The sequence below is a fragment of the Epinephelus moara genome, chromosome 8 (genome assembly GCF_006386435.1).
Source record: "Epinephelus moara isolate mb chromosome 8, YSFRI_EMoa_1.0, whole genome shotgun sequence".
In the NCBI taxonomy this organism is placed as follows: domain Eukaryota; kingdom Metazoa; phylum Chordata; class Actinopteri; order Perciformes; family Serranidae; genus Epinephelus; species Epinephelus moara.
In genome coordinates this window covers 34,620,075-34,644,749 of record NC_065513.1, presented here as the reverse complement: position 1 = coordinate 34,644,749, position 24,675 = coordinate 34,620,075, and the positions used below count along the sequence as shown (strand labels likewise).

At 41.9% G+C, this 24,675-nt stretch overlaps 2 protein-coding genes across 3 annotated transcripts in view; both read left to right on the top strand.

Moving 5' to 3' along the window:
• LOC126394847 (neurogenic locus notch homolog protein 1-like) overlaps positions 1–12,657 on the top strand; it is a 52,349-nt gene extending 39,692 nt beyond the window's left edge. The window contains exons 23-34 of one of the 2 annotated variants that reach the window (XM_050051965.1): positions 1,093–1,350; positions 1,525–1,637; positions 1,790–2,364; positions 2,613–3,047; positions 3,188–3,336; positions 6,160–6,373; positions 6,697–6,787; positions 7,080–7,242; positions 8,629–8,927; positions 9,323–9,470; positions 9,599–9,696; positions 9,827–12,657. In XM_050051965.1, the coding sequence (XP_049907922.1) occupies positions 1,093–1,350; positions 1,525–1,637; positions 1,790–2,364; positions 2,613–3,047; positions 3,188–3,336; positions 6,160–6,373; positions 6,697–6,787; positions 7,080–7,242; positions 8,629–8,927; positions 9,323–9,470; positions 9,599–9,696; positions 9,827–11,203 (3,920 nt within the window). In that variant the 3' untranslated portion in view covers positions 11,204–12,657. Of the gene's footprint in view, positions 1–1,092; positions 1,351–1,524; positions 1,638–1,789; positions 2,365–2,612; positions 3,048–3,187; positions 3,337–6,159; positions 6,374–6,696; positions 6,788–7,076; positions 7,243–8,628; positions 8,928–9,322; positions 9,471–9,598; positions 9,697–9,826 lie in introns of both variants that reach the window. The other variant, XM_050051964.1, reaches the window with a different exon arrangement.
• A 1,900-nt stretch (positions 12,658–14,557) lies between these two features.
• ubac1 (UBA domain containing 1) lies at positions 14,558–23,321 on the top strand. Its single transcript, XM_050051718.1, has 10 exons — positions 14,558–14,998; positions 17,047–17,167; positions 17,254–17,327; positions 17,421–17,528; positions 17,651–17,753; positions 18,343–18,451; positions 18,552–18,906; positions 19,526–19,612; positions 19,737–19,875; positions 20,887–23,321. Exons 1-10 carry the CDS (start codon positions 14,861–14,863, stop codon positions 21,000–21,002), a joined length of 1,350 nt encoding a protein of 449 aa, XP_049907675.1. The 5' UTR covers positions 14,558–14,860; the 3' UTR covers positions 21,003–23,321.
• The last annotated feature ends 1,354 nt before the right edge of the window (positions 23,322–24,675 follow it).

Sequence of the window (24,675 nt, the reverse complement as noted above, 5' to 3'; positions counted from 1 at the left end):
GATGTCAAGACATAATGAACTCACCACATTTATATATCCTTTTATCTAAACGTTACCCCTGCTGCACGAGAGCACTGATCACTGCAGTTTAGGGTTAGAGTTTATCTATAGAGATAGGGTAAGGTGCTCAGACATCTGGAGGGAGCTCGGACTAGAGCTGCTGCTCCTTCGTGTCTAAAGGGGTCAGTTGAGGTGGTCCGAGCATCTGATCAGGATCCTCCTGGGCATACAGGTGTTCTGGGCGTGTCTCACTGGTAGGAGGCCCCAGGGCAGACCCAGAACATGCTGGAGGGATTACATATCTCATCTGGCCTGTGAACATTTTGGGGTCCCCCATGAGGAGCTGGAAAGTGTTGCTGGGGAGAGGGACGTCTGGGGTGCTTTGCTTGGCCTGCTGCCCCCGTGACCTGGCTTTGGATAAGCGGATGAAAATGGATGGATGGATTTATCATAACCTAATGTCTACTAATTTTTGATAAGAAAAATAGGGCTGTAAAATATGAGGAACATATGCTACAACGTTAAATAGTGCGATAATGATATTACTTGAGAGATATTGAAGTGCATAAACTAAAACTGCATTTCTGCTGCTCTCTTGTGTGGATCCGCCCACTCCACCAAGTTCGAGCTGACTGATTCTTCTGGCATCAGGACATGAAACAGAGATTTCTTGGTTAAAATAAAAAATGACCAAAGGGCGCCACAGGGGAATATTGATTAACCATGTAGCTTGTTGTACTCTTTGTCGCTCTACTTGTAAAACTGCGGCAAAACAGGTGCATTGGCATGGCTATACATCAGTGTGGCCTTAGAATAATATTAGATTGAGTCGGATGTGTTGGTCTGTAGTGATTGGTTAGGCAAAATCGAATCCCCATCCCCCACAGAAATCGCTTAGACTGGACGCAATGGCAGACTGAAGATGGAAACGGAGTAAACTGATACTCTCACTCAGCTAACTCTAAAAGATATCTAAACATCCTTAAGTTCGACAAACAAAACAATTTATCTGGTCAATTTTGCAAAAACATCTAGTCAAATGTTTCTAAACTATTGAAAGCTGACTCTACATGTCCCTACCACCCCCTCCAGGTGTGCACTGTGAGATCAACATTGACGACTGCAACCCGTTCATCGACCCAGTCACCAAAGAGCCCAAGTGTTTCAACAAAGGGACGTGTGTGGATCGAGTGGGAGGCTACCACTGCACCTGCCCTGCAGGATACGTAGGGGAGCGCTGCGAGGGAGACGTCAACGAGTGCCTGTCCAACCCATGTGACCCGCTGGGCACGCACAGCTGCATCCAGCTCACCAACAACTACCGCTGCGAGTGTCGCACTGGATACACAGGTACACAGACGGTCAGGAGGAAACCTGTCAGACATTTTGAGTCAGTGTAGAAACGGAGGAAGAAATTTGATAATGTACGGGCACATTATATTGTTTACTTTCATTTTATTTGCTCAAACAATTAATCGAGAAAATAATAAACAAATACATTTTTCATGTCTGACTCGTCTGTAGGTCAGCGCTGTGACACAGTGTTTGATGGATGTAAGGGAAAACCGTGTCGCAATGGAGGGACCTGCGCTGTAGCCAGCAACACCCCACATGGCTTCATCTGCAAATGTCCCCCTGTGAGTACCTACACATTCCTACACACACACACACACACACACACACACACAAATCTTACACCCCACAATGCAAGCATGTGTTTAAATAGAAAATTGAATTAATGACCTGTAAGTATTTACTAGAATAAAATTGTAATCCTTTTTTTGTCCAGGGCTTTACTGGCTCCACATGTGAATATGACGCCCAGGCCTGCGGCAGCCTCCACTGTCGCAATGGAGGCACGTGCATCTCCGGCCACAAGAGTCCCAAGTGTCTGTGCACCCCGTCATTCACCGGGCCCGAGTGCCAGTATCCCACCGACAGCCCCTGTAACTCCAACCCCTGCTACAACGGTGGCACGTGCGAATACACCTCTGAGGCACCGTTCTACCACTGCGTCTGCCCCAAATACTTCAACGGTCTTCTATGCCACATTCTGGATCCCAAGTTCCAGGGCGGGTTTGGAAACAACATCGAACCGCCGCCGTCCGACGTGGACGTCAGCTGCCACATCCCGCAGTGCGAGGAAGCTCAGCACAACAAGTTCTGCGACGTCCTCTGTAACAACCACGAGTGCGGCTGGGACAACGGGGACTGCTCGCTCAACTTTGACGATCCGTGGAAGAACTGCTCGTCCTCGCTGCAGTGCTGGAGATACTTCAACGACGGAAAGTGTGATTCACAGTGCGACAACGCCGGATGTCTCTATGATGGCTTTGACTGTCAGAATCTGGAGGGACAGTGCAAGTGAGTGCTGTTTGTATCTATATATTTAATTAGAATTTGAGGAAGTGTATTGATCAAGTATTGGGATAAGTCAATAATTGTGTTTCTTTGCTTCATTCTTGGACACCCTCGCTTTTTATTAACCTCTCTAAAGCTTCGGGACGTGTAATAGTGTTTGGTACGACAGGTCATATAAGCAGTCATGAAACCCAACAGCATGAAGTTCACATCTAAATTACCATACATCTAACTCAACCTTTTTTCTCCAGTCCTCTGTATGACCAGTACTGCAAGGACCACTACGCTGACGGCCACTGCGACCAGGGCTGCAACAATGCCGAGTGTGGGTGGGACGGCTTGGACTGTGCCAACAACATGCCCGAGAAGCTTGCCGTGGGCCAGTTGGTCCTGGTGGTCCACATCACCCCCGAGCACCTCCTCAACAACTCCTTCGGCTTCCTGCGCGAGCTGAGCCACGTCCTCCGCACCAACGTGATATTCAGGAAGGACGCCAAGGGCGAGATGATGGTGTACCCATACTATGGAAACGAACATGAGCTGAAGAAGTACAATGTGAAGCGCTCAGTGGATTCTTGGTCAGAGGTTCCTGGCAAGGTTCTAAACGTGGTGAAGAGGAGCCTGTATGATGAGGCAGACGGGAGCCAGAGAATGAAGAGGGAGCTGGATCATCTGCAGATCAAAGGGTGAGCATGAATATTCTCAAATGATTCATTCTTTAACTGTAGCGTAGTGTTAGAGGATTTACTGTACAAAATAAGTTTCAATATGGTCTGTACTCTTTGATTCAACATGACCTCTGTATGTGCTTCTCTTCTCTCTACAGTTCAGTCGTCCACTTGGAGGTGGACAACCGGCAGTGCTTCCAACAGTCTACTGAGTGTTTCCAGAGCACCAATGATGCCGCAGCTTTCCTCGGGGCTTTGGCCTCCAGTGGCAAACTGGATGTTCCCTACACCATTGAAGCTGTTTTTAGTGAGTACATTCCATACAAGTCTGCATGAATCAAAGAAAACGTATAAATATACATGCAAGTTAAAAGACCGTGCCAGCATGTTTGAAGGTTTTGCAGGTTTTTAAATCCAGAGCTGTGTCATAATTGAATATATTTTGGATGTAGTTTCCCAATGATTCCCAGCATCCACTGGTTTCTTTTCATTTCAGGATTAGAATCCATAATCAGATTTGTGAAACTTGCTTGAAAAGTCTTTATAATGGACGTTAAGTCACTGAGTGGGACACTGCACTTTTTTTATCACTACTAAAAACACACGAAGGCTCTGGGCAACATATTCCGTCATCATGATAAGACTGGGCACTGCAGTATACTTTGATTCAATTCCACATACAATACCCTGCTGTGGGGAATACTCACCAGGGCACCAAATGTGTATTCATTCGCCGCTGAAGCTAGTCCCCAACAAATGCACTTTTACTTCTATTTGAGTAACATGTTGTGTGAGGGAATTATGTTGTATTTTTTAAAATATAAAACTACAATTCTTTTAAGATGACTATTAAGAGACAGACTAAGATTACGTGGGTTTTGTTTTTTTTATGGGATTCATTAATTTGTTGACAACAAAATCTCTGAACATCATCAGTCTCATCTTTTACTGTATTAACACAACAGAGTGTGTAAAATGATGGACTTAGCAACCATGACATCACCCATTGGTCATTGACTCCAGTTTTTTTATTTTTGGAGCCAGAAGTGACCATATCTCAACAAGAGGGTGGAGCTAACCCTAACGCTAGCTGCTGGCTTGGTTAGCACAATGTTTTTACAGCTATATTTAACTGTCATAATGCTAATGCTAATTGTCGCCAGCAAAAACTGGGAAAGCTGAGTATCTGACTCATTAGAGAGACATACAAACATACTGTAATACAGCTACACCCATAGTCTGATAATCTGGGGTCACGCCATGGTTATTTTACTTAATGAACATTGTAACTGTGGTAGCGGCTTGTCAACAGATGGCACACACCTGTCACTCAAAGCGGCCATATCCATAGTTATTTAAGCCCTATTAATATGAGTTATATAACCCATAGACTGTATAATATAATGGACGTAGCCACCATGGCATCACCAATTGGTTATTGACTCCTCTTTCTAAGACACCGTAGTCATTTGGGATTTTTTAGGCCAGACATGACCACATCTGAACGTGAGCGTGGAGCTAACCCTAAGGCTAGCTGCTGGCTTGGTTAGCACGATGTTTAACTGTGGTAATGCTAATTGCTGCCAGTAAAAATCAGGCTAAAAACTATTAAAATACAATGCACTGAGCTGAAAACTGCGTATCCAACGTATGCCGATCCATGTGTGTTACATAAAAATTCACCCCACATACCGTTCTCATGAAGGGGAAATTAGCTATAGAGACCAAAGCGTGTTTATTTCCTCTTTAAAGTTGGGTATTTTAACATGGGGGTCTGTGGGGATTGACTCACTTTTGGAGCCAGCCTCAAGTGGCCATTAGAAGAACTGCAGTTTTTGGTACTTCTGCGTTGGCTTCATTTTTCAGCCCTGGAGTTTGCCAGTTGATTAACATGCAAAAGTAATTTGCAGATTTATGTTCTCTGTGACATTTGCACAACTCAAATAAGTTTTAAGAGTCTGGTAATTGATTTCATATGAGGGGACACATAGCCAAAACTCTGAAAGGTTTACAGTGTGACTTGTTGTGACGCAAGACAAACATGATTTGTAGTAAAAAGGCTAAAACATGCAACACCACTGGTATGGTCCTTTAAGGCCTGGCTCTAGTGTCCATACATACATGCACAAGTGGATAAGACACGTGCTCCTCCACGCACACTCAAACTGAAAGCACCTGCCGCGCCCCCTGGTCGGGTCCTAACCCTAACACTCTTTGATTGTGTATTTGTTATGCAGCGGTGAACAAGTACAATTGTGAATCTCATGGCCTAAACAATCAATCCTTCCCTCTGTGTGTAAATCCACTGGCTTCAGGCTCCAAAATGGTTAATTGCTGCAAATCAACTCATCCACCCCCCCACTCACACAATATAACGCTCTGTTTCTGTCTCTGCCTCTCTTCCTCTCTTCCTCTCACTGACATGTACACATATACGTCCACAGATAACACACTCTGACATGCACGCACACACACTTCATCCCACAGTGTGAGGGGCTGCTGCAACCTTCACCTCGCTGAATGTAATACCAGGACTTAATGCATCTCTGAGGGTTTAGGTTGGGGGAGTTTATCATTTCAAAATCGTTAGTGGAAAAAAAGAGAAGGGGAAAAATTGATCGGGAGTGTGCTAGAAGTTGGGAGTCTTTGTTATCTCGAAAATCCTAATAAATCCTTCGTCTTTACAGCTTAAAGCGCGTGCAGTAATTTGAAGTTCATTAATCCCCCTCCTTTTTTTCTCTTAAAGAAGAAATGGTAAAGTTGTCTCTTGGTACCCTGGGTTGAAAAGGGAGAGAGGAGGTGGTGGTGTTCTTTTTTCTCCCCTTTTCTCTTTTTTTTTTTATCACGCCCCATCCCTTTTTTTTCTTTTTTGATGAAAAGTGGTTAGCAATTCTGATTATTACTGAATAGATAGTAGAAGCTAGCTTTACAAACGGTGAGGATCGTCAGTCAGTTCCTGGTGCTCGCTGCTGGTTGCGGTGTGTTTAGGAGTGGGAAGCGTGGGGCGAAGAAGAGCCGGACTAGCTCTGCTCGAACACTCAGGCTGATCCTGGGTGTCCTGGTCTATCCTCTGCCGGTCCACGTCCCTTCCTTGGCCCCGTCTTGACCATGCTGTCCCTTTTCCTACCAGGCGGTGTGGACCCTCCGTCTTCACAGGACCTCTACCCAATCTACTTGGTCCTGGGCGGCGTAGGGATACTGGCCTTCCTCGGAGTGGGGATGGTGGCTGCCCGAAAGCGCCGCCATGAGCACGGGCGCCTCTGGCTCCCCGAGGGTTTCAAGACCACAGAGACCAGCAAGAAGAAGAGACGTGAGCCTGTCGGAGAGGATTCCGTGGGATTAAAGTAAGTTTCCGTTTATTCACCAGTGGCGCTCGGTGTCACCTGTTTCTTTGCGGGTCAGGTGACGGGCTAGTTCTGATGGTCAGAATGGGTGTAACTGGTGATCAGAGAAATTTGGGAAAGGGGGTTTTGCCTGGATCATTAATGATAATGATATAGCGGGTTTAGGTCCGCATTAATTGACTTGTTGGGGCAGAGGGGTGGGGTATGGAATTAATCAATGCTTTTGTTTTTCGGCATTGCTGCACCATTAATGGTGAGTGGCTCGGATGAGATGGAAGCAGTAGGGAAGATGGATTTTTACTGGGTTTTCTGCTTCATCACAGGCCACTGAAAAACACCTCGGACATTTCACTCATGGATGACAACCAGAATGAATGGGGAGAAGACGAGCCTTCGGATGCAAAACGCTTCAGGGTAAGGAAACAGAAACATAACTCACAATAAGTGGAGCTTTTATGGATATTTGATTTTTTATTTTACCACTTGATCAACAAATTCTCCAAAAAACTACTTCTGAAATTTAAAAATTTCCTTTATAGGATTCAAAAATGGCTTTATTGAGCATTTTCAATTTTTTTGAAGATTATTTTTTTAATAATTTTTTCATCTATTTACAATTAAAATTGTTTTCGTTATATTGTGATTTAATTTAAACGCTCATGCTGGTGTTCAGTTGCCTAACCTCTTATTGTCCCTGTACTAGCAGTTTGACGAGCAGGCTATACTGGAGGTGGATGACCAGACGGACCACCGCCAGTGGACGCAGCAGCATCTGGATGCTGCTGACCTGCGCATCCCCTCCATCGCTCCCACACCCCCTCAGGGTGAAATTGAGAATGACTGCATGGACGTCAATGTCCGAGGACCAGGTGGGTGACTAACTTTTATACTTACAGTTAAGAAAATGGTAGGGAGATCTGTGCCAATGCATGTGGACAGAATTAGTGGATGTGGGACTAATTTTGGTTTATTTGACTTGGTAAAAAACATCACATATTACAGGATTTTAGAGATAAGACGACAGATGATAACGTAAAATGTAGTTGTTAGCTCAAATTGTGTGGAAAACTATGTATGGAATCAACTTTTTGGATGAAATTATTACTTTTCTTAGATGATTACAGGTATAAAAAAGTAAAAAATATTGTTCTGTTACACAAAATTAGCTGTTATTTGTTACGTTTTTCTCATTGTTGCTTTTTTCTTGGGATGTAATGGATAGTTTTGTCTCTTTAGACCTCTGAAATACTTCAAACTGAACAATTTGATAAGGAAAAATTACATTTTGATACTGCTAACAACTTAAATGCATGGAGGAATAAACTTGTGAGGAGGGGTCAAAGGAAGACACAAACCTACAAAAAGATTTAGCAGATTGACTCATAACTCAACTCAGTATTTCTATTTGTGTGTGACTTGATTCACACATTTTCTATATGTGTGTGCGTTCGGATTGATTCATGCCTTTACTGAGCGAACGTTTCACATTTCTAGTGTGTGCGTTTGTGTGTGTGTGTGTGTAATCGTGCATGTAGGAGTAGCTAAAGCCCCATGTCCTCAGGGTAAAGGATCTTCTTCAAAGCAGCCGGCTGGAAGCTAGGCGCCTGGGGGAAAACACTGATTCCTGATCAGATTAATCATTTGACCAGTAATGGGCCTCTGCGTTTCTTTTTTTTCTTTCTATTCCACATTACAAAAACCAATGAAGGCATCAAATGCAAAAACCCAATTTTGTAGTAAGTGCCAAATTCCCCGAAGAAAAGCTATGAAAAATCAAAGTAACAGGGTTAACAACTTGGGAGCACACTTTTTTTCCCCCGTCGTGGATCGATGCACTTGAATCGACCAAATCTGCGAGATCTGGGGCTTGCTATCCTTTTGAAGAGGAGAAAACCTATTCAAGTCGACTGACTGAGCTGCCTCTCACAGTTAGATATTAATGCTTCGTTTTTGCGGCAGCCTAGCTTTAGCAAGCCCCGGCCTCTATCCCCCTAGCTTCACTTTTCCTTCTGAAGCTTCTCCTGTGCCGGGGCCTTGATCAGAATCCGTTATCGAAGGGAGAGAGCTGTGATGATTCAACTCAGGCAAAAGTGTCAAATCCACATTCGATTTGTTTGTTGCTTTGTTTTGATCTCCCTGCTGCTTTGAAGTGTGGACTCCTGTGGCAGTTACTGGGCCTGTGCTGTGCTGACCATGCAGTTTGTTACCCACAAGTCTTTCATACACCCCTCTCTCCTTCTCCTGTCTCTGTCCAGATGGATTTACTCCGCTGATGATTGCATCCTGCAGCGGGGGAGGTTTAGAAACAGGCAATAGCGAGGAAGAGGAGGACGCCTCAGCCAACGTGATAAATGACTTCATCTACCAGGGTGCTAACCTTCACAACCAGACTGACCGCACAGGTGAAACCGCTCTTCACCTGGCCGCCCGATATGCCCGCTCTGACGCTGCCAAACGCCTGCTGGAGGCTAGCGCTGACGCCAACATCCAGGACAACATGGGCAGGACGCCTCTGCATGCTGCTGTGGCAGCTGATGCTCAGGGGGTGTTCCAGGTGGGTTCTCATGTGCCAAATCTAACTATGAATAATTTCCTAGTTGGTTTAGTTAAAGTACGAGCGCTGAAATATAAAGGATGTTAAGCTTTATCACAGTCATCAAACATTAGCTGTTTCCAGCTTCTTAAATGCAAAGATGTGCTCCTTTTCTTTGCTTTATATTTCTGTTAGTTAAATATATTTTACTATTTTTGGACACTTTGTAGACTAAATGATAAATTGGTCAATCATTAGTTGCAGCCCTAAAAGGTAGAGCTGTCAAATAATCTGTATAGTGTTGAAGCCCAGATTTACCAGAGGTTAGAATTATTAAATTGTACATTTATTAGAATATTTGAGTCAATGGAATCACGTTTAGCTCTAAAGGAGTGACCCCTTGTACGTCTCTATAGATCCTGATAAGGAACCGCGCCACAGACTTGGATTCCCGCATGCACGATGGCACTACACCCCTGATCTTGGCTGCCAGGCTGGCTGTGGAGGGCATGGTGGAGGAGCTCATAAACTGTCACGCTGACGTCAATGCAATCGATGATTTCGGTAACGCCTCTCTGTTTCATGCTGCTTATATGAGCCTAAAAATCAATGCACTTTAGTGATAAATGTAGTTAATCATTGGAGAGCATCAAAAGAACATTATAGATCTAAACCTTTTTTTGTCTCTTCAGGTAAATCAGCCCTACACTGGGCCGCAGCAGTAAATAACGTAGAGGCTGCAATTGTGCTTCTCAAGAACGGTGCCAACAAGGACATGCAAAACAACAAGGTAAAAAGTGATCTGTCTCTCTCTTCCTGCTCTTAGTTCTTTAAAACAATAGTGAAACATCTTTCCGAAACAACATTCCCCGGCTCTCTGCGAATCTCTTAACGCATTGTCTCCTTTCTGTCTGCCTCAGGAGGAAACCCCTCTATTCTTGGCTGCCAGGGAAGGAAGCTACGAGACAGCCAAGGTCTTACTGGACCACTTTGCCAACAGAGAAATAACCGACCATATGGACCGGCTACCCAGAGACATTGCACAGGAGAGGATGCATCACGATATTGTGCGGCTGATGGATGATTACAACCTGGTACGGAGTCCTCACATGCATGGAGGGTCACTCAGCACCACTTTGTCTCCCCCTCTCTGCTCGCCCAACAGCTACTTGGGCGGCATGAAGCAGCCTCAGCCCCAAGGTCAAGGCCAGGGCAAGAAGGCACGCAAGCCCAGCGCCAAGGGCATCGGCTGCAAGGAGGGCAAAGATATGAAGGTGAAGAAGAAGAATTCACAGGATGGGAAGTCTGGGAACCTCCTGGACAGCTCAGCTGTGTTGTCACCAGTTGACTCGTTGGAGTCTCCACATGGCTATGTCTCTGATGTGGCCTCGCCACCCATGATGACCTCACCTTTCCAGCAGTCACCATCTGTATCCCTAAACCACCTGCAGGGTATGTCTGACCCACACCTATCTGTCAATCACATGGTGATGCCAAACAAGCAGGAGCTGGCTCGGATGCAGTTTGACCCGCTGCCTCCCCGTCTCACTCATCTGCCCGTGTCTGGCTCAGGTGGCCAGGGCACCATAAACGGCCAGTGTGATTGGCTGTCCAGGATGCACGGCAACCTGAGCCAGCCAGGCCAGTTCAACCCCATGAGAGGAGCTGCTGGTGGTCAGGGAGGCCTGCACCCGGGAGGGCAGCACGGGTTGATGACCTCCCTCCACAATGGCCACCCCACCACCAGCCTGTCTCAGATGATAACCTACCAGGGGATCCAGAGCACCAGGCTGGGTCCGCAGCCTCACATCATGCAGCAGCAGGCTCAGCAGATGCAGCAGATGCAGAATCTACAGCAGCTCCAACAGCAGCAGCAGCAACAACAGAGCATCCAGCTGCAGCACCAGAACTCAAATTCAACCAACAGCCAGAACTTCATCAGCGGGGAGCTCAGTTCCCCGGAGCTCCAGCAGGGCACAGGAAACTCCAGCATGCCCATCCACACCATCCTGCCGCAGGAGACCCAGATCATGCCCTCCTCCATCAGCCAGTCAATGCCCAGCACCCAGTTTCTCACCCCACCCTCCCAGCACAGCTATTCAGGCCCCATGGACAACACCCCAAACCATCAGGTCCAGGTCCCTGACCACCCCTTTCTGACCCCATCCCCCGGCTCCCCCGATCAGTGGTCAAGTTCATCTCCTCATTCCAACATGTCCGACTGGTCCGAGGGCATTTCAAGTCCACCGACAAGCATGCAGTCTCAGATTGGACATATACCCGAACAGTTCAAATAAAAAGCTTGTATCTTTACACCCAGATGAGCTGCTGTATATTTTTTTATAAAAAAAGGCACTCTTTGTGGAAAAAAAAGAAAAAGGGCAAAGCTGTAAACATGATTTAATAGGACGTTTTTTTATATGCTTTTATACTAACAGCAACACCTGTGTTTCATTCATTTCTTTTTATTTATTAATGCCTTATTTATACGCATTGCCTGCTTACAGAAATTCCAGATCCAAGGTGCTGGGTCGTACGCAGGACAGAAACAGTCCTTTAGAGAGACTCTTTTCTTTTAGCATTTCCTCTCTGCAGTGAAGCCGCAGCATACACACTGGGTATTTATTTCCTTAAGGACTTTTAGTCTTTGCCTTTTTTTCATATGATTTCTCAATCTTTGTTTATATTTTTGTTTTTGTATAATCTTGTTTATAAATAAACTCGTGATTATGGGGCATTTTATATAGCACACTTTAAGTTTCAGTGTTATTTCAATTTGTTCTAAGTGTGGGAAATATTCTAGTCAGTCGATGATAAATTGTGGACGTTACAGAACACGTGTCCTGTATGTTTTCACAATTTCCCCTTTTTTAAAATATCATGTGATTCTTAGTTACACTCTCTACAGTTGTGTACATTTCTTGAATCAACGGAACAACACGATGTTGTGCGTCTCGATTTGATCGCATTCATACGTAGAGATGTGGTGGAGATGTGATATGTTGTACAGTATGCAGCCATCTTGGAGATTGGCGGTTAAGACAGGCTTGAGTATCTGTTGGTGTTTGAGAACTGGCCCGTCGGCCACAGTGTATGTTGTTGTCCAGAGGGAAAAGGAAAGTTCAGTTTCCCCTCTCCCTCCTATTAGTTTGAGCCTATGGCTGTGTTCTTCCTTTTGTAAATACATTACGCTTTTCCCTTGTAAGCAAGATTTTGTTTAAGAAATCTGATGTCTTAAGCATGCAACTTTTGATAGGTCTCGCACCAGTCAACGGCCTCTAAAATGTCAAACAGAACAGAATATATATTTTGTATTTTACTGTCCCTTATGCATAAATAAATTTGAACTATATACAAATAGATACGATATATTGCTAGGAGACATTTTTCTCATAAAAATTTAAAATACATAAATATTGAGGTTTTATAAATTCATATTTATTTACTGTTCTGTAACGCATAAACATCCACCGAGGCAACCATTTGTGCATATTATGAAATGTTTTTGTTACAACTGTTGGCTACATTCTCAGATGTCTCTGCTTCAATATTTTGTGAGACACTCCCTGGTTGCAAAATGTTATAATTTAAAACAAAAAAACATTAGGCTGTAGTGAAATTGTGATATCTGCAATATGTTTCCTTCCTCTTATAAAGTTATAATTTGCAAGAAATGTATTTCCCCTTTTCTTTTTCAATCTGTAAAAATGTTTCTTGTTATAATAAAGGGCACTTATGTGTCTTGAACTTATGAGAACTGTCTTTTTTGGGTTGAATTACTTTACAAGATCTCTAAAGCTCAATACCTTCAATAAAAGCTGTGCGAAACGAGAGGTTATATGAGTAACCATAGCACATTAACCACAGTGCATGTGTAAGATAGTGCTGAGCAGCAATTAATAATTTATGTCATTAGATTTTTTTACATTTAAAATAAAAGTGACCTCTCTCTTCTCACTGCAGCACATCATTTAACATTTTTGCATGAAGGGGCCAAGTACACATATTTGACTGAGTGTGTCTCCCTCTAGTGGTGGCAATTTTTAGCTTTAAATTTCACACTAAATTGAAGGTCCAGCTGCTCTGTTTCTGCACTTTGAGTATATTATCGAAACACAACTTAATAAAGAAATATTTGCATGACTAATTGCCACTGCCAAATTAACCCTCTTGCAGAGCTAAGCGCAAAAAATGATTGACTGGGTCCCAAGTAATGCCCATTCTCAGTTCCAGGGCCCTAAATATAGACAGTGCAGTCAGGGCAGTTGCACTGGGGATCATGATGGGGTGAGAGGGCCCATAGAGAGCGGGCCCTCAGACAATATGTTAGGCACAAAATGGGCCCTTACCACCTTAGAAATATGCCTGTGTTAAGAAATACTCATTTAATTAAAATGGTGACATGTGCTTTATATGCAATTGAAAAAGCAAATCCATCTCCATCTTGTTTTTTTGGTAAAATAGCCAGTAGGAAAGTATAAAATATATACTTACTCTACATCAACTATAAATAAGGTATAAAAATCTATGTAGTTAAAAGAGTAATCCACTACTATCTATGGTGTTTTTGTCCTATACATAGAAGCGATGATGATTTCTGGTTGATGTATATGTTGGTGTTATCCAGTGTCAAGTCTCTATTTGATTTGTGACGATAAGATTATACAGTAGGTAGTTAAGGTGCATAACAAGTAATTAATATCCCCTAGGGCCTGTCATAATAGCATGCACCTGGGCCCGTTGTAACTACCTTACGCCACTGCTGAGTTCCTAAATGTTTTTGTGCTTTGTGTTCAGTTTTTCTAAGGTGCTCTAAGTGCTTTAAATAAAACATCAAAAGCATCAAGACAAAGTGTAAAACAAACACATTAAAAAAGGATATTTAAATGCAATTAAAACACCATAATATTTAATTTATTTCATTTCATTTATTTCTTATTATAATTCAGTAAAGACAGAATCATTCTTGGCCCCACGTTTGCTATGTGGTCATTTGATAAAACACAAAAACTTTGCAAAATGTAAATTGAAACAATGAAGGTGTGTAATTTGAGACCTTCTTCAACATGTCACCTAAAAAAAGGCAGGATTTACAGTTAAGTGTGCCAAAAATCTCTTTCTCCAGTGTCTCAGTTGTGAGGATTTTCTGTGTATCTCTCTTTAATATCACTGTAAGCTGAATATTGTGGGGTTTTGAACTGCGGCTCAGACCGAACAAGACATTTGAAGATGACATCTTATGCTTTAGGAAACTGTGACAGGCATTTTAACTGTTTTCTGACATTTTTAGATCAAATTGTTAATCCATTATTGGAGAAAAAACTTGTCAGATTAATTGATAAGGGTCCTTGTCATGACAGCAGTTGACACACAGTAAGCCTGGAGTGTGTGGGGAACTTGCAGGCTTTTTCTAGACTGTTTATTGCAGGCTTAGGGAATATTTTAGATGTTGGCAGTGAAAAATAAATGTTTGGATTAAAATAAAAAGATTATTTTGGCCAGAAAAGTATTTCTGGTTGAAAACCCTGAAGGCAAACTTTTCTCATGTGTTGAGTTTTCTGAACCAAGCTGATTGTATCCATGGGGCAGCTTGTGACTCAAGAGAACTACAGCTCCCAGGATGCACCGGTAGTAGCACCGTTGAAGTTCAAAGTTCAAACATTACAGTAAAAATAGGGTACTTGCTGGCTGGCTGCTTGTGTGTTCGCTGGGAATATAAACAACTTGGTGGTCACGGAGCACCCTAATCGGTTGCCACCGCACCGAAAACCGGCAGAGGAAACCGAAGATGGCCCTCAGCTAATCGGCGCCTTCTCTCGCTCTGTTGTCGGCGGATTTACAGAACGACGGCTAGCTGGGTGCTAACGTTAGCACGCTAGCTTGCCAGGAGCACATAGCAACTGCTGCTAGCTAACGTCACTGGACTGGTACTCTTTACTCTCAAGGCTGCAGCTATGTTCGTCCAGGAGGAGAAAATATTCGCAGGGAAAGTGTTGAAAATACACATCTGCACCATGGACGGCACGGAGTGGTTGGAGGAGGTCACGGAAGACACCACTGTTGAGAAACTGAAGGAGAAGTGCTTGAAACATGTAGGTTTTTGGCTTGTTTGTGTCTCCCTTGTTGCATTTTTTTGTCCTGTCACTCCTTTGCCTGGGGTGCTTGCAGCCTAACATGCCCTCTGTGTAAACTGCCAGTGTCAGTGTCACTGGCTTTGTATTTATAGTAACTGGGTAGACCTTGCTATTTATAATTTAGCAGGCTGGCTGCCCCTCTCAAGCTAGCTAGCTAGCTAACTGTCCGACTCTGCCCCTTTCTCAGCTCCCAGTGGCTAGTCTGACAGGCATGTTGCTTTACTGCTCGTCTATTATTACACAGCTCATCTCACTTCTCCTTCTATGGCCTCTATAGCATAACCTCAAGTGGTGGTCTCTGTTAACGTCTCATGTTTACTTGGGGAAGGTGCAGATTCAGTGACATATTATATGTTGCAGCATCATATTGGCCAGGTCATCATGATAAGGGCTGATATTTATGTTCAGACATATACTGTCATACTTTTATTTTATCTACCTTTATAGGTTCAGTGTTGAAACAGCCAGTGGATTAAATCATAGTATAGCCTGTCAGAAAATAATGAAAACAACTTGTCACAAATAAGAGATGAGATAAGATAAAACTATTGATCCCACACACCGGGGAAATTCACATGTTACAGCAGCTCAAATAGCAGAGATAGAAAAGCAAGTTGAATGGCAATATAATACTTATAGAATAAAGATAAAATACAAAAAGATACATACATATACATATATATATATATATATATATATATATATATATATTTTACTTTGCAAATAGTTTGAATGATTTATTAGTTATTTATATTGTTGTCAATGGATTCTCCATAAATTAGGCTATTCGATTCACAGCAGGAAATGTATCCACAACAATTTTAATAATTGATTTACTGTTGATGTCAAACATCAAGAAAGAAAAAGAGAAAAATTCCCCCTCTGTCAGTATTTTCTCTTTATCATATGATTGTAAATTAAGTATCTTTTGGTCAGACGAAACAAAACATTTGAAAACCTAACCTGAGACTGCGAGGAATTATTTTTAAAGGTACTTTAAATAGCATAAGTGTATATTTGTGTCTAAATTCTGATATATATATNGTATCTTTTTGTATTTTATCTTTATTCTATAAGTATTCTAGTAAATCGATTATTAAAATTGTTGTGGATACATTTCCTGTGAATCGAATAGCCTAATTTATGGAGAATCCATTGACAACAATATAAATAACTAATAAATCATTCAAACTATTTGTAAAGTAAAAGTGCCAGACATACTTTTCGTTTAAATAGGCTAATTGTGAATTGAGTCTTTTCAGCTTTTGCACTGTTGATGAAACAAAAAACACAATTCGTAGTTGTCACTTTTTTCTAACATTTTCTATTTGTTGAAACTGTCACTACATCCACACAGTAGTGCATGAGACAGACAGTCATGCTCCTCTGCCTCATCATAGTCATACTGATGGCATTTACTAGAATCTCTTAGAAGGAAAACAACCAGTCGGCGCCAAGGAGTCTCTAATGCAGCTGTCAATCATGTCAATCACTGTCAAATTAGTGCATCACTGCAACGCCTACATATCCCCTCAGATGTTTTCAGAAACATATTTTAGTGTATTGTTTAGCTGTAATTGGCTGGTGGGTCACAATCTTTCTCATTTTACAGCTAAACAGTACACTAAAATATGTTTTTGAAAACACTTGGGATGAGAAATAGGCAATACAGTTACAGAATCTTGATTCATGTTTGATCAGCGCTGCCTAGTTTGACGGTTTGGCTGCAGTTCAAGAGCAGTGATTGACAGCTGTGTTAGAGACTCCTCGGCTCTGATTGGTTGTTTTCGTTCAATTACAGTGGATTTTTGCAAATGCCGTTAAGAGGAGGCGGAAGAATGCAATTTTTTTTCACGGGTTGTGTGGATTGTGACAGTTCTGGCAAATATGACAAAAATATGACTTAAGTAAATAGGAAAAAAAATGACAGATTACTTGACAATAACAAGAGCCCCTCCTGCTTGCTGTTTATTTCTGAGATGCTTCATAATGTGCTTGCTTTACAGTATGTGCACGGAAGTCTAGAAGACCCCAAAACACTTACCCACCATAAACTCATACATGCTGCTACAGAGAGAGTCCTCACCGACACTAAAACAGTCGCTGATGAAAATCTGAAAGATAAAGGTATGTAACACTCTATTTAAAGTTCCGGGATTATGATCATCCTACACTGTATTCCTTGAGCTGACCATGTTTCATATACGTTGTAGAGGTTTTGCTGCTCATAAAGAAAAGGCCGCCACCGACCCCTCCAAAGATGCTAGACGTTAGTTCAGAGGAAAAGGTAAGCTTGCAGCCAGACAGCATGAGAAATGTAGCGTCTTTATTTTGCCTGCTTTTAATTATGTCCTTTTGTCGTTCATCGTGGTTGTCACAGAAGAAACAAGATAACAAGGCTCCAGACAAAGACGCAATTCTGAAAGCCACCGCCAACCTGTCCACACGCCACACTGACCGCACTGTTACCCAGCATAACATCAGAGATGTAAGGCTCTTGGTGGAATGGATTTAGATTAAAGAAACCTAACATGCAGATTCTATGAATAAGACTCACAGTTTAAGTTTGTGTGTGTGTGTGTGTGTGTGTGTGTGTTTGTGTTGTTCCAGTTTCAGACGGAGCTAAGAAAAATCCTGGTTTCTCTCATTGAAGTCGCCCAGAAGCTTCTCGCCTTGAACCCTGATGCTGTTGAACTTTTCAAAAAGGCCAATGGTAAAGCTAAAAATACCTTACAAAACTTTACAAGCCAGGGAAGCAAGCTTTTTTTTCTGCTAAAATATGACAAAAATTCAGTAATGCTCTAGGCGTCTCATGCTATGATGGATCGTGAGGGGCTGTAACCAACCTCAGCTCACCCTGGACAAGTCTGCAGTGTGTTACAACATGAACACATTGACCTCTAAGGGCAGCACAGGGTTTTAAGTTGACATATGGGCAGAAACCTGAGCACCCAGAGTTTACCAACACAGAGGTGGGGGATAACATGCAAACTCCACACAGAAAGGTTACAGCTGGCGGCTCTGAAGCAACAGTGCAAACCACTGAGCTACTTGTATAAACTGATTAAGTGTATTTTAATTTAAAGCTCTGACAGGTGAGATATAAGATATTTCTGTTTTGTCTTTTTGTACTGTTGAAGTTTTTGCCGTCAAGCTAAACGCAGTGAACCTCATTAGAGTACATATTTCAGTATGTATTGTTGCTGGAAGAATAGATCCCGATGTTTATTGTTGTAGACACACATATTCCCCAACTCCCCAGTTTCAATTCTCTGATCTCTTTGTGTTTCTGCGTTTCATAGCGATGTTGGATGAAGATGAAGAGGACCGGGTGGATGAAACAGCCCTTCAGCAGCTCACTGAGATGGGTTTCCCCGAGAGCAGAGCCATCAAAGCTCTTAGATTGAACCAGTAAGTCTGAGTCGGTTAAATTACAACTCACTCACAATTGAAAATGAGTAAAAGTGATTTAGAAAACAAACCTTTCTCATCTCATTCTTTCTTTCTGCAGCATGTCGGTGACCCAGGCAATGGAGTGGCTTATCGAGCATGTAGATGACCCCACTGTAGACGCACCCATACCTGGCCAGGACTCCTCTGGGGCAGCAGGAGCCACAGCTGCTGCCACACCGGGCCCCTCAGCCTCAGCCTCTGCCTCTGCCTCAGCTTCCGCCTCAGCTTCAGCCTCAGCCTCTGCCTCTGCCTCTGCCTCAGCCTCAGCCTCAGCCTCAGCCTCAGCCTCTGGTCCTAACCTCCTCCGCAGCCTCTCTAGCCAATCGAGCACAGAAGAGAGCAGCAGGCAGGACGAGCTCACAGAGATCTTCAAGAGGATCCGCAGGAAACGGGAGTTCAGACCGGACTCAAGAGTGGGTGGCTTTATGAATATTACTGTTATACAACTCATTTCAGAGCTTTCCATTACTCTGTATTTTGTAGAAAGATGGAAGATGCAAGACAGCCTCACTTCTGCTCCAGGATCATAAATTTATTTTGCCAGATGCCAGACACAGCTGTGATAACTGTCAGACTGCTCAGCCTATAATGGTATCATAAAACATACAGTATATAGGACTGGAATTGATGAACGGAGGCAGCCTGTTAGCTCTGTGAACAGAGAATAATGAAATCTGCACTCATGGATATACAGTGTTAGTTGTTTTAGGTGTTTTTATATCACTTTGATTGCATTCAGAGTCTTCTCATTTCCCTAACTGCAGAGCTTAATGTACCTCTGTTATCCAAGGCAAAATTATTACTATCTCCAAAAATAGAAAAGTTATTAAAACGCCATCACCCAACAAAACTCTTCCTCCTACTCCCATTTTGATGGTTGGAACACTCAGTCACTTCTTCCACTGTGCTGAAATGTTTTTTCCCCAAAGACACCTGCTGAGCTCCTCAGAAGTGTGACTGTATATGCTGTATTTATTAGACCGAGAGATATTAAACTGAACACGTCATGATTCACTTTCTTTGTCTCTGCAGGCTGTCATTGCATTGATGGAGATGGGGTTTGATGAAAAGGAGGTGGTTGATGCTCTGAGGGTGAATAATAACCAACAGGATGCTGCGGTAGGTTTACACATCCATGTCCGTGGTGTTTACATGCAGAGCTAGGGCTGAAAAAATACAGCAGTACCAGATTTGAAAAATAGCTCTTTATTTTTGTTTCTCCCTGTGTGTTTCTGTCCTGCAGTGTGAGTGGCTGCTGGGTGATAGGAAACCTTCTCCAGAGGATCTAGACAAAGGCATCGACACCAACAGCCCGTTGTTTCAAGCCATTCTGGAGAATCCAGTGGTCCAGTTGGGTCTAACTAATCCCAAGACCCTGCTAGGTACAGTCTGATCAAATTTAGTGGACATGACAGGATAGTTGGTGACTTTGATAACAAACAAAAAATCAAGTGAATCACACTTCAGAGGAAAATTCTGATCTAAATAATGTCAAAAACTTTCACTCTGTTGTGTGGTAGTGCTTTTTCAGTAAATGCAACAAGCTTTACAGAATGAGGATGTTTAACAGTGTGACATCTGACAGCGCTTTCACATGTGCAGTGCAGTTCATTTGGTTCTGACCAATGTTTAAAAAAAAGATGCACGGTTGCATTTCAGCTCTAGTTTGGTTTGTTGTCACACTCACTTAAAGAGATAGTGCACCCAAAAATGAAAATTCAGCCATTATCTACTCGCCCTCATGCTGAGGGAGGCACTGGTGAAGTTTTAGAGTCCTCACAACACTTGCGGAGATCTGAGGGGGGAGTGGGTAGCAGCACAACTGCACACCTAATGGCTGACGGCGCCCCAGATTCAAACGTCCAAGACCACATAATTGACACCACAAAATATCTCCAAACTGCTTGTCCGTAGCTCATCAATGTTTGTTTACTTCCTGGATTTTTCCCACATGGAAATTCTGACCAATCAAGAGCAGCTTTCTCGTGCAAGGCATTTGATCTGGTCCGCTTGTAAATGCTGCCGTGAGAACATGAACCAACTCTAGGCTATTATACAACTTTGTGACAAATTAGTCCCTGATTCAGACCAAAGCGAGACAACTCGAGGTCTGAAAGCACCCTTAGACATAACTACATGGAAACAAGGGTCCAGGTTAAAAAATACCAGAGATAGCCTCTAAGAGTTTGTAATCAACAGATGGATTTAATAGTTTGAGTTCATGCTAATATCAGTTCACCATCACAAAATCATTACCTTCATACCACCTAGACGACCTTCACAAGGGATCTAGGAGAAGAGATTGTTTTTACATTTTATTATAAAGAATTTTTAAAGACAGCTGGATTTTGTTGAATATATTTCTTACCAGTGTGCTTTGTGTGTGTACGCAGCGTTTGAAGACATGCTTGAGAATCCTCTGAACAGCACCCAGTGGATGAACGACCCCGAGACCGGCCCAGTCATGCTCCAAATATCCAGAATCTTCCAGACCCTCAATCGCACATAGAGCCTCCTGGTGATCCCCGTGTGACTGTGGCAGCTTGTGTGTGTGTGCGACCATATTGGGGTGTGTGTGTATGGATGTGTGTGTGCGTGTATCTGAGTGTGGCAGAGACACAAGTATTGTTTTTGCCTTGTAAAGACAAAGCTGGAGGAGTCAGAGTATGAATTAAGATGTTACACATATAACTATTTATAACAGTACAGTAAAAACACTTATACGAAACAAATGTTAACATAAACATTATTACAGTAATAATAATAAAAATGAGATTTAGTATGTTGTTTTTACATTTTAACGAGAACAATTTATAGTCATGACAGACATGATTTATTTTATATAATTTCTCCATGTGCAGAAATGACATCAGACATCGATTTAATGTTTACACTTCAAAGAAAACTGTTTTTGTATGTTTTGCAATATTTAAATATCAATTACAGTTTTGTCTGTCTCTTTAAATTGTTACGTTTCATCTGTGGTGAATGTGTGGATGATTTCTGTCGGTATCACGTTCTGTTTCTCTTCCCCCTTGGTCTTGTTTTTATCAGAGTGACCGCTTTTAATTGAGAGGCCGGTGGTCAAAGTCGAGTGTTTGTTTGGCTCGTTGAAAACGGCCTCACGGACACATTACCTCTCTCTCCGTTCACGCCTGCGAGGTCACTGTAAGTCACCCGAGCGCCTCTCAGTTCAAAGCGTAAAAGCTTCTTCAAGGATATTTATTTGACTTTCTTGCCTTTTAGACAAAAGCTGTACACTAAACTGTTTGTGTCTTAGTCATGTTTTTACAAGAAAATTATATATTAGGCCTGTGTGTTTATTGTCGATGTGCTCTTGAATGTCATATTATCATGTTGCGCTCATTTAGCACTTGTTCACCTCTATGGATATCACTCACTGCAGCACTGAGGGAGTTTAAAGAAGGGTTATGTCTCAAAAAGGCTGTAGTGGGATGTTAAACGAAGCTGAGCCTAATCAAAAGGGGTTTGCCTTTTTTTAACCTTTAATTTTTGAATGATAAAGTTGCTCACTTCATGCTGCGGAAGTGCGAGCATCTTCACAAAGAAATAATAGAATTTTAGGCGCAACCAGTGTTGGTCTTTTGGTTTACTTTTTTTTTTCCCTTTTGAGAGCAGTGAACATTTATGCTGTCAAACCAAACCAAAATGTCACTATATAACCTGCCTTGTCATTAGTTGTACCCATTTAAAAAAAAAAATCCTGTATTTCTGTGCAATAGCAAGGACTTCTGTTGACCTGTAAAGAAATATATTTGATTTGAGTGTTAGAGATGTGTGAACTGCAATGGGTAGTGTGTTCTACGATATTAGCCTTTGCATTGAGTACTTAAAATCTCCAGCTACAAGAAGGCGAGCGTAGCCTCTCCTGGTTGTACCGAGAGCTAAAACACAAAATGGAGGGTGGTGTGTTTTGCCAAGCTTTTGAGTGTTTTTATTCAATATTTAAAAAAAATGTGGTATTGATGTGACTTTCTGCTCAGGGAGGCTGAGATTGTTTTTCTAAACTTGTCGTTACGGCAAACCTCTGCTCACCCCCGTCTAGTTTGGCATTTGAAAATGGCTTTAACTAATCTGTCTAGATCTTTATGAATAAGAGCACTACAGGACATGGTTTCGTAAATGCAATATTTGAAAATATTTAAATGTTTTTAGAGAGAAGTGTCTGTTTGAACTATGTATTATTACATTATTTATATCAAAGCCAAACTAGGAACTTGTTCTTATTTATAACATTTTTAGCAAACCTCGAAGCTAATCTACAAATGTGAAAAAAAATTAAATGATTCAAATGTTGTTTTTACAAACCATTGTAAAATGTGCTTACGGACTGGCAGGTCACAGTGTGAGTTAAAGTAGTGCAGCATGTCTGAATGATGAAGAAGGATTTCTACACGCGCCTCTGGAAGCCTCTCTGCACACTTTCTGCACTGCAGTGGACCTTCACCACGGCCACAGTGACCAGCTCTCTCACCACCTCCATGCTTTGCATTAGTTTGCATCAGAAACTCTCCCGTAATATCATGAAACAAACTCTGGGAGATTGTACGTTTAAAGATCCGCAGGACATGCAGACGTCTTTCAAAAATGGTCAACAGGAACAGAAAATGAACAAAACGGACTTTATTGCTTTGGGACACCGAAGGAGTGTTGGAGTCACAGGTTTTTATTTTCACTCAGCTTCCATGCAGGACTGTCCCCGATTAACAACCTATGCAATATACTCTCACAGTCTGTTCATTCAGACAGCCTCATGGCTACTGGCATTTAAATCACTATTGCATTAAAGTTATTTTTTGTGGCTGTATGCTTTGGGCTCTGTGTTTTTCTTTGAGTGAATAATCAGTCAGGAAACAGGAGGCTCCATGTATAGAAGTGAGTGAATGAATGTATTTTTTGCATGCATATGTAGTATTTAATTTGTTCCTCTTGGAGTGTCAGGTTGATGGGAAATTTTAGTAATAGCATGGATGCAATTTTGGAACCTATGAAGGCTTATAGAAAACATTTTGATATGCCACAGTAAGAAAAATACTGCGAAGAAACAATGTGAAGTGTGTGAGAATTGCCACTAGGCTGCAGGTTGCAGGTTGCTGATAGAGAAATCATTAAAGCCAACACTGATGAGAAATCCTTTAAGTGAGCAAAAACCTCCCCCTGCTAAAAAAGCTCATGTGACATGAGTAAAAGCTCCAGAAAAGCTACTAAAAGGACCTAGTGGTGTCAGTTACACCTTTCTCATTTTCATAGTCATCTTGCTGCACTTTGTTTTGGAATGACTGATTCAAATAAGAGGACTTTTTTTCAGTATATATTCAGCATTTGATTGACTAACCGACACATTGCTTACGTACGACATACAATAATAAATAAAATATTACATTCAAAGGATGATGTAAAGTTAAATTGTTTTGGAGTCACATGATCAGAGACCTGACTTTGGATAACATCAACATACATATTATCCAGCAATCATCACTGCATATCTGTATATAACAAAAAAATAGCCAAGAAAAAAAAAAGTTATTTAACAATTTTAATAGTTGATTTATAGAATGAGTGTATAATTTTTTAATAGTTGCTAATGACTGTTTTACAGAAAAAATAGTAAAAAATTAATTACATTTAATTTAATTTTATCTTATTTAATTTATTTTATTCTATTTTATTTCATTTTATTTTGTTTTATTTTATTTCATTTTATTTTATGATGTCTGTTTTCTTCTTTGAAAACAGGCATATTAAAAAGGTCGTAAGCACTCACAAGGGCCCATTCTCCATGGAACACATTGTTTGAGGGCCCACTCTCTCCACCTCACAGGCCCTTAAAGCAAACCACACTGCCTGCATTGGCTATATTTACACTCCTGGAGTCCACGATCTGTCTGTAAAACTGATTAAATCTCTTGAGTGAGTGTTGTCCAAAAACAGCTTTTAGATCTCCTGTCATCTGTATGATTGAGAGTCTTCACAGTTAAGTCATATTTTTAATATAGCCCAGTATCTCAAGTCACAAATTTACAATCTGAACGGCATATGACACCCTCTGTCCTTAGGCCTTCGACTCAGATGAGGTAAAACTCCCCCCAAAAGATCCTTTAACGGGGAAAAAAAAGTGAAAAAAAAAAACCCTTAGGAAGCGCAACAGAAGAAGGATCCCT

Coding starts and splice junctions, on each gene's coding strand:
- ubac1 (XM_050051718.1), top strand. CDS start 14,861: ATGTTCGTCCAGGAGGAGAAAATATTCGCAGGGAAAGTGTTGAAAATA. Junction 17,754..18,342: donor ACTTTTCAAAAAGGCCAATG/GTAAAGCTAAAA, acceptor TGCGTTTCATAG/CGATGTTGGATGAAGATGAA. Junction 18,452..18,551: donor AAAGCTCTTAGATTGAACCA/GTAAGTCTGAGT, acceptor TTCTTTCTGCAG/CATGTCGGTGACCCAGGCAA.